This window comes from Herpailurus yagouaroundi, unplaced genomic scaffold (assembly GCF_014898765.1).
Source record: "Herpailurus yagouaroundi ecotype Mexico unplaced genomic scaffold, PumYag 160, whole genome shotgun sequence".
Classification (NCBI taxonomy): Eukaryota; Metazoa; Chordata; class Mammalia; order Carnivora; family Felidae; genus Herpailurus; species Herpailurus yagouaroundi.
This window is the reverse complement of record NW_024412401.1, coordinates 38,168,108-38,176,550: the sequence shown is the minus strand read 5'-3', so window position 1 is coordinate 38,176,550 and position 8,443 is coordinate 38,168,108. Positions and strand designations below refer to the sequence as shown.

The following is an 8,443-nucleotide window of genomic DNA, read 5'->3' as shown; positions in this document are numbered from 1 at the left end:
CACATTAAGATGGAGAGGTTTATTACAGATCCAAATCAAAATAGCAAACAAGCAATCTGACAACTCTAGAGTTCAGGAGAGAAGTTGGATATAAATTAGGGTCTTCAACATAGATGGTATTCAAAGCCATGGAAAGTGGGTGGGTTTCAACAAGGGAATGAGTGTAGACAAGTCCAAGAACAAATCCCTGGGAAAAAGAGGAGCTGGAACTGGCAAGAGACAGAGGAGGAGCAGGGTAGCACATCACTGCACAACAAGGCTAAGGAAGCGGTTCTGGAAGGAATAGTCAGACCTGTCAAACAGGACTGAAGGTTAAGTAGAAGACTGGACCTCTCAATGTGGTCAGCACTGCTGACCTTGACATGCGGCTTCAGTGGGGTGGCAAGCCTGATGGGAGTGCTTGAACAGTAAAAACTGGGAAAGCTCGTATAGAAAACTCACCCGAGGAATTCTACTATAAAAAAGAACAGAAATTGGAGACGGACGTGGCCTGAGACCAACCCATCCTGAGTCATAGAAAATGTGATTTCTTTAAAGGGCATCTAATTCCCTCCTGCTATTTCAGAACAAGGAAGGAAATCCCATCATGCTCTCTTTCAGCTGTTTTCATCTACTAGAAATTACTTTGCAGCCAGACTTGCTGCTAATAGAGAGCCACAGAGCATTTAATTCCTAAGAATGAAGTTCCTACAGGTATTAGGCTTATCAAGTAGCCCACCAGGGAGGAAATAGGGCCCCCCCAGTAGATAAAAGGCAAACTACAGACTTACTAGTTACATGCTGTTTTCAAACTAGTGGGTTGGGTAAAATCAGAAGTGATTTCCTTTCTGCTGAGATACATACCGCAAATATTTTCTAAGTATGCATGCAAATGGGTACGTGATACATGTGCTAATTTAATTTCCTAAGTGAAATTCTGCACAACATCTGGGTCAGAGTGTACTTTGCATTATCAAAAAGGATGAACCAGAAGAAGGGAAAATGCATGACAAAGTCTTTACTTTTAAATGATTATCAGTACACGATGTAACAAGTTTTTGAACTCTATCAGCTAGTAATTTTGATTAAGAGAAACTAAAAGCAGCCCAAACAATTATACTAGTATTTATTGTTCTAACCCTTAGCCAGAAAGGACTATTTTAAGGCTGGCTGCTGCTTCACACAAGTTACAAATAACTATGTACTACTTTTTCATAGATAAAGCCCCTGACCTTTAAGAAAGCTATAGGGAAAAAAAATATTTAATCCCTTTCTTTCTTTAAAAAAAAAAAAAAAAAAAAATTATTAAAAAAATTTTTTTTTACTACATCTAAGAAAGAAAAAGTATTGATATATATGTTGCTTGAGCTAAAAGGCATAGGAAACAGACAACATATACACTTTAAATTTTAAGAAATATGAGGTAAAAGAAAATCTTTGGATAAGCTCTAAGTTTGTACAAAGAAGCTAGATCTGCTGTTCTCTAAAAAGTGAAGGGATCTACTATATGACATACAGAAATAACTTAATGCCTTTTCACAAGAAAGCAACTCAAGCTTTGCTGAAGCCTCAGAACCACGAAGGCATCGAAAAATGCCAATCCGCGCGCAGAGCTGCTCCTTCCTCCCCTATCCGTTTATGCGGTAGTTTTCGTGGATTTCTGGCCGGATGTCACAGACGAAGGCCAAGAGGTTATCCAGGACTTCATCCCTGTTCTGCTGGAAGTAGGTCTGGAGGATGGTCATCTTCTCCTGGGTCTCCTTCTCCACCTCAGTGCTGCAGCTGCCGTGGGATCCCAGGGCCTGGAGTCGGGGTGGGGTGGGGGGGGGGGGAAGGACACACAGGGAAGGTCAGGCTGACGCTCTGGTTGGCACAACCTCCTTAGTTCTGGAGAAACCCAGTCTCATCGGTGAATACAAAGAATCAGCTACAGGCAGTGTGACCTCGTGACTGAAGAGCATGCGGGAAGGTGGTGTTCCCAGTTACTGGGAGCAAAGAAAGGACGCAATCCCTTGGTGGCCAACCTTCACGCATCTATCAAAAGGTAAACTGCACAGCGTTTCCACCGCTCAGAAATTACCCCGGAGAGCAGTCCCTTCACATCTCTCTAGTGTCTAATGGACCGCCTTAACCAAAGACTGGAAAGAACCTTAAGACCCGGTGTACAGGAAGACGGGACAAACTGTCAAATATGCAGTTTAAGAGGAAAAAAGCAAGACGTAAAATGGTGTCAGCGTGGTTGGTAAATGCATATCCTTGTGTGGTTTCAAAAGGCAGAAATAAGTGACGTTAAAAAAAAAAAAGTAAAAAAAAAAAATAATAAACCTGAGGGCACAACAGGATGCAATTCGGGAGGAACCCGCAGTTTACATTAACCAACACTGGTTGTTAATGTTCTAGTTCTTACATTCGGCATTGGATTCACCAGCATTATGAATACATGACATCTTTTCTTTCAAACAGAATATTCTAGAAGGATATGCAAGAAACTACTAACAGTGACTGCCTCTGAGGAGGAGTCCAGGTCTGGGTGGGAGGGAAACTAACTTCACCGTTGCCCTATTTTACTGCTTGAATTTTTTTACCATATTCGTGTCTTACCCCTTCAAATTCCAGTCACAATATAACACACATGGACGGATAAATTTCCTTTATCCTCAGTCTTCACAGTATGGCTGGCTTTTGTCAAGTGTATGCCTACTTGATTAGAATGAGACCTGTCAGGTTCTTGAAGACAAAGCTTTTTTGCATCCGATCCTTTCTATCTTGTAACCTGTTTCTGCCTCTTTACATGTACGTTAACAGCTACATGCCTTCCTATCTGTATGCACACTACAGTGCTTAACGAGAAAGCATTCTCTCGCATGTTACCTATTCCTCCAAAACCTGTTCAGAAGTCATCCCTCCACTTTTCACAGATGAGGAGACCCAGGCTCAAAGAGGTCAAAGTGAACATGCAAGGATTCAAACCCAAGCTTCCTGAGTTCAAACTTATGACCCTTCATCCTATATTGTAACTGTTCATATCAGCAGAATAAGGGGCCATCGCATATTAGCTCAGTCGCTAACTCCTACTTTTAAAATTTTAGTCCAAAAACCCTACTGCGGGGAAGGGATAGGAGAGGGGGACACTACCTCTGTTCTATGAATAGACACCGTATGCCAAGTCTGGGTACGCGGTCACAAAGCCCAAGGGGTTACCACAAACACTGCTGGAAAACCTCGGGGCTCATGCCTACACCACAGCGCTGATCCAGGCTCTGTGAGTAACTGCAGCGTAGATGTAAAAATAAGATGAAGTGGTCGCCCTGACAAGAGTATTTCCACGCTGTTCTGTGGGCGGTCTGACAGTTTACAGCACCCATCTACCCCCCTGCGAGAGCCAGAGACATTTTAAGTTTTAACAGCACTGTAGCCGCCCAGTGCAAAGACAAAAGGAACTTTTGCCACTTACTGCTCAGAGGGAGGCACGTGCCTCAGGCCTGGGAGGGTGTGCGCCTGGAACACCCAATGCAGGCCACAGGGCAGAACTTGAGAATGGAGCCCACAAAGACAAGGCAGAGTTGACAGATGGAGATGAAGTCCTGAGAGCATCATTTAAGCTCCTGATCAAAATAAAGTTAGCCTTTTGCCTGGGTTTTTCGTTATACAAGCCAATAAATTCCATTTTCCTCAAAATCTGCCTGAATTGCTTTCTGTTACCTGACAGTTTCTTTTCTCCCTAAAGCCCTCCTTCATCCCTTCCCCTCTCTGGGATCTGTTGCTGTACTAGTACTTCATGCATCTCACGCTCCCTGGCCCGGCCTGTACTGTCGCTAAGTGTCTCTACGACACTGAGGTGGGGCTCCGTCTGATGGATGCTTACGACCACCGTGGCTCTCTCACAGCTGGAACTCCGCCAGACTTGCATTTCATTGCCGAGTCTCCCTGACCATCAGACTGCCACGAGGCAGGGACCATGTCGACTTCTGCTCACAGCTGACCCCCTAGCATCTGGCACAAGCTAACATGTTTAACAGATATTTGTGAAATGACTAAGTGAAAACCAGGGTTCGATGTTAGTTAAAAACTGATCACCGAGGAGACTCAGCCTGAGCATCCAAAAGACAAACCTTCAAATTTCTGCCAGAAATCACAATCTCCAAGCTATGCTAGATATTTTGAGAGCCTGGGGAAAAGGGAAGAAGAAGAAAGCCTCAGGAAACTAAAGCAGTAATGAAAATAAACCAGGCCCACCGCAGCTTCCTTGGCCTTGAACTCCTTCTCCCTTTGCAGGCGGTACTGTTCAATTTCAGCCTGAGCTTCTTCTTTGGCCTGCTTCAGCCTCCGGTTCTTTCCTGTTTTCAAAGGAAAAAGCTGCATCAAGAAGTGGTTAAAAGACAAGTAGAAGAGGAAGCAGAGACTGAGATAGTAAATTCTAACAGGTAACAAGGAAAAAAGTTTTATGCTATAGTCCCAAGAGACATGCACGGGGGAATTCAAAGCTAACTAGCAGTATAGGTTCCTGCCTCCTGCAAGCTGTACTTAGCTAGGAAGTGACTAGATAAAAAGGACCGTCTTCCATAACTGCAAACAGAAAAATGATGGAAACAATTCTGCAATGTGTCAGAATATTCTCTCAATCTCCACTGTTAAGAACCAACATAAAATGGGTGACATTACCCATCTGGGGAATGCTTGCTCTTCCTAAGAAGTAAACACCTAAGTATGCTGTTGATTGTAACTAGAGGTCTGCTTAGAAGCTGAGTGAGGAGAGGAATATGCTCCCAAGAGACAGTAACCTAAAATGTAACTAATGAGACAGATGATGTAATATTGGAAACTAAAACCATGCCTGTGCACAAGGAAATAACTAACAAAGTGGTTCTGGGAAGGTATCCTGAAATGGGGAGCACTGGACGGTAAGACTGCACAAGCATCTAAGAAGTGAGGAGACACAGGGGCTCTGGTTTCTAGAGAATAAACATACAGCTGAAAAGATTCTTTAAATTCCATCAGACCCTGTCTGAAAACAGACCACAAGACCAGCCAGCATATATTCTCTGCTTTGATCCTCTGCTCACTGATCAAACTTCTCAGAAACCCAAATTAAGGCTATATGATCAACCTGAGCATTTATTTAATCCAGAGCAAAAGACATCCTGCACCTAAAAGTAAGCTTTATTAGACATTCTTGTACATCAATTTCCCAAATCCCACTCAACCCATGTAGACAAATGAAAGTGAATTTAACCTCCCATCTCCTGATGAAGAACAGGATTTTCGATGTATAATGACCCCACATCAACACTCCATCATGTTTCTGGTGAAACAATCAACAGACCTCTCTAAAAACCCCAAACCTATTTCTGTAAGTGTATGTTTTCTCCAGTATTATTTAGGGCCTACTGCTGTCCCTGTGAGCTAACTTCTACCCCCGTCCTCCACATGCCATCCTCCTTATCACCCATCTCCAAACCCATACGTCAGAGCTGAAGGTCTTTTCTAAACCAACAATCTACAAATAACACTTATGACTCAAACATTATGCTAGGTCCACGTAATTTCACAATACCACTCTCCTGGTCACTGCTAACTCCCAAAGTTCTCTGAATTAAGATAAACCATTCCCTGCCCATCAGATATCTTCAAAGTTCAATGCTGATAGCCTTGTCTGAAAACCAAAAATAAATACTTGAACAGGAAATCATATTTCTTTTACACCCATATTTCTGTGGGAGCCAGTGTTTTATTGGCTCCCACAATGAAATAAACATCACTGAAACAGCTACGTCAATAAAATAAACCAAACACAATTTTTTTTTTAAGTTTTATGGTCCAAAGCAACAATTTCAAGAAAAGTTTAAGTAGGATCCCTTTGCCACATAGGTACTGCCTCTTCCCAATTCCTAAATGGGCAAGATAACCATAATTACAAATCAAAAAAGGCAGTGATTTTTTTCAAATTGTAGCTCTTGTCAATACTTCTGTTTCTTTTTTTAAAAAAAAAAATTTTTTTTAACGTTTATTTTTGAGACAGAGCATGAACAGGGGAGGGGCAGAGAGAGAGGGAGACACAGAATCGGAAGCAGGCTCCAGGCTCTGAGCCATCAGCCCAGAGCCCGACGTGGGGCTCGAACTCACGGACCGCGAGATCGTGACCTGAGCTGAAGTCGGAAGCTTAACCAACTGAGCCACCCAGGCACCCCTCAATACTTCTGTTTCTAATTACTGCAAATTCTGAGATGTATATTAGCCATTAACTCACTCCTTTAAAACAAACTCATTCAGTAAATATGTAATAGCTATATGACCTATACAAGACCCTGCACTAAGCTTGATGAGATAAAGAAAAATGTATAACATGACCCCTACATCCAAGACATTCAGAATTATTCTGACCGTTTTACAAGTATTTGTTCCTGCACCTCCCCCAAATAATCTCACATACTTCCCAACAGTAACTTCTGTTACTAATAAGCCACCACAGGACAAACTCTGAGAAGTCATTCTGGAAATACTTTATCACCAAGACCATGATGAGAAATATTCTATGAAGAACACAAAACTTTCCAGTCACCAGGGCAAGAATAAAAGGCTTGTTCCCATCATCCTCAGCTCCCTCAAAGAAAGCTTTTCCTATGAAATAGAGTATTTCATAGGAAATACTCTAAGCCAGAAAATATAAGAGCCGTGCTTGAAATCTACTTGGGTATGGGATAAAAGTGTAAGTCTTATAACAAGAGAAACACCAAAGAATTACTAAGGGTCATACTCCTTGCATGGGAAAAGAGGCCTCTAGGCTCCCGCTATGCTTTTTCTCACGGTATGGTCAAATCATTTCAATAAGCCTCCTATCACCCATCTGTATAACAGGGATAAGGATACCTTTCTCACCAGATGGGAAAATGAATACATACGATTAAGTTACACACAGTCCATGTACTCCAGGAGCTTAGTCTAGTGACTAAGCCCTATTAAGAAACCTGTATTCGCATCGCGATGACAGAAATAAGGTCTTAGGAAGGACTCAGCCTGGTTTGAGAGAAGGACAAAGCAGGGAAGGCTTCCTGGAAGAAATGCTGCCTAAATTTTGAGATCTGAAGAAAGACTAAGTGTTAAAGAGAGAGGAAACCAGGAAAAGGCACTTTCAACTGGAGAAAACAGCTGTACCGAGGCTTGCAGGTGAAATAAGGCATCACAGTGGCTCAGGATGGCTGGAGGAGAGAACCCAAAAATGAGATGAGGGAAGAAAGCTAGAGCCCGATCCAAGAACACTGCCTACACCCTATTAAGGAATCTGGTCTGGGCAACCCAGCCCTCTCACTCTTGAGACCTTTGTACTTTTGCTCAACAAACCCTACTGTTTTGCTCAGAAAAAGAAAAAGAAAAGAAAAAAAAAAAGGAACCTGGTCTTTATTCTGCAGGCGCTAAACTGACTGTAAAGGAAGTGGGGAAGTCCTATCTGCACCTCAGGGAGGACTCTGATGGAAGGAGAATGCACTTGGAGGAGGTTGGATCCACCCGTTAAGTTCCTTAGCAACCTTACACTTCTAACTCTAGCCCCCATCTCACCTGCAACTAACCCACCCAGCATTGGCTTCCTCCACTGGGGCTTTTGAATACCATGATGATGGAGACACCGGTCACCGGTACACCGGGTAATGCGTCTGGCACATATTAATCACATTTAAAAAAAATTTTTTTTTAAGGAATTAACGAAGCACGCTGGTACCAGAGCCTCAGAAAACCTAGTGTCCCGGACTAAGATGCTAGCTGTGGGGATGGGGGAAAAGTTAAACAGGCGTATACACCTTGGCTACTGTCTAAACGTGACGAACAAGAGAAGCAGACGTGGCAAAGAGGACTCTATGTTCAACAGCATGGATTACGGTAGCTCTGTACACGGACACAAAACAACCCAAAGGAGCAAGTGACAGGGAGAAAGACGAGTTCGGTTTGAATAGCCCATTTCACAAGCCTCCCAAGACCCCAAGGTCAACCACCTACTATTGTCTCCACGCCCTGTCTACTACCCCACATCGCGGCTTCCAGTCGACACTCAAGCCTTCCAGAGCCTCAGATCCAGACAGTTTCGAGCCACACAAGATCCCGCGATTGTCACCACCCCTCCACGCCGCAGTTTTTCGGGCCTTATCTACCTACGACCTCCTGCGGCCTGGCGGCGTTTCGTGCACTGGCACCACGCCTGGCCGCCCCACCCCGAAACTCACGCTTGCGGGCCTCCGACACCTTCTCGGCGGCCCGCTTCTCGGCCTGCAGCAGCTGCTGGATGCCCTGCGACTGACTGGCCATGGCGGTGGCGACTCTGAGGCCGAGGTAAGCGGCCTAGATCGGCGAGATCGCCCCCTCGGGTCAGCTGACCCAGGAGTCTAGTATCTGCGCCTGCGCTGTGAGGCGGCGCCCCGCCCGCCGCCACGTGACTACCGCAGCGCCGCGTCAGCTGACTGCACAAGGCGTCTGG

General features: G+C 44.2%; 1 protein-coding gene across 1 annotated transcript; it reads right to left on the bottom strand.

The window, feature by feature from the left end:
• ATP6V1G1 (ATPase H+ transporting V1 subunit G1) lies at nt 1-8,354 on the bottom strand. Its single transcript, XM_040482094.1, has 3 exons — nt 8,193-8,354; nt 4,216-4,316; nt 1-1,781 (listed from the first exon to the last, which is right to left on the bottom strand). The coding sequence occupies exons 1-3, from the start codon at nt 8,272-8,274 to the stop codon at nt 1,608-1,610; spliced, it is 357 nt and encodes a 118-aa protein (XP_040338028.1). The 5' UTR covers nt 8,275-8,354; the 3' UTR covers nt 1-1,607.
• Nucleotides 8,355-8,443: the final 89 nt, after the last annotated feature.

Coding starts and splice junctions, on each gene's coding strand:
- ATP6V1G1 (XM_040482094.1), bottom strand. CDS start 8,274: ATGGCCAGTCAGTCGCAGGGCATCCAGCAGCTGCTGCAGGCCGAGAAG. Junction 4,317..8,192: donor GGTGTCGGAGGCCCGCAAGC/GTGAGTTTCGGG, acceptor CTTTGAAAACAG/GAAAGAACCGGAGGCTGAAG. Junction 1,782..4,215: donor TCAAGGCCAAGGAAGCTGCG/GTGGGCCTGGTT, acceptor CCCCGACTCCAG/GCCCTGGGATCCCACGGCAG.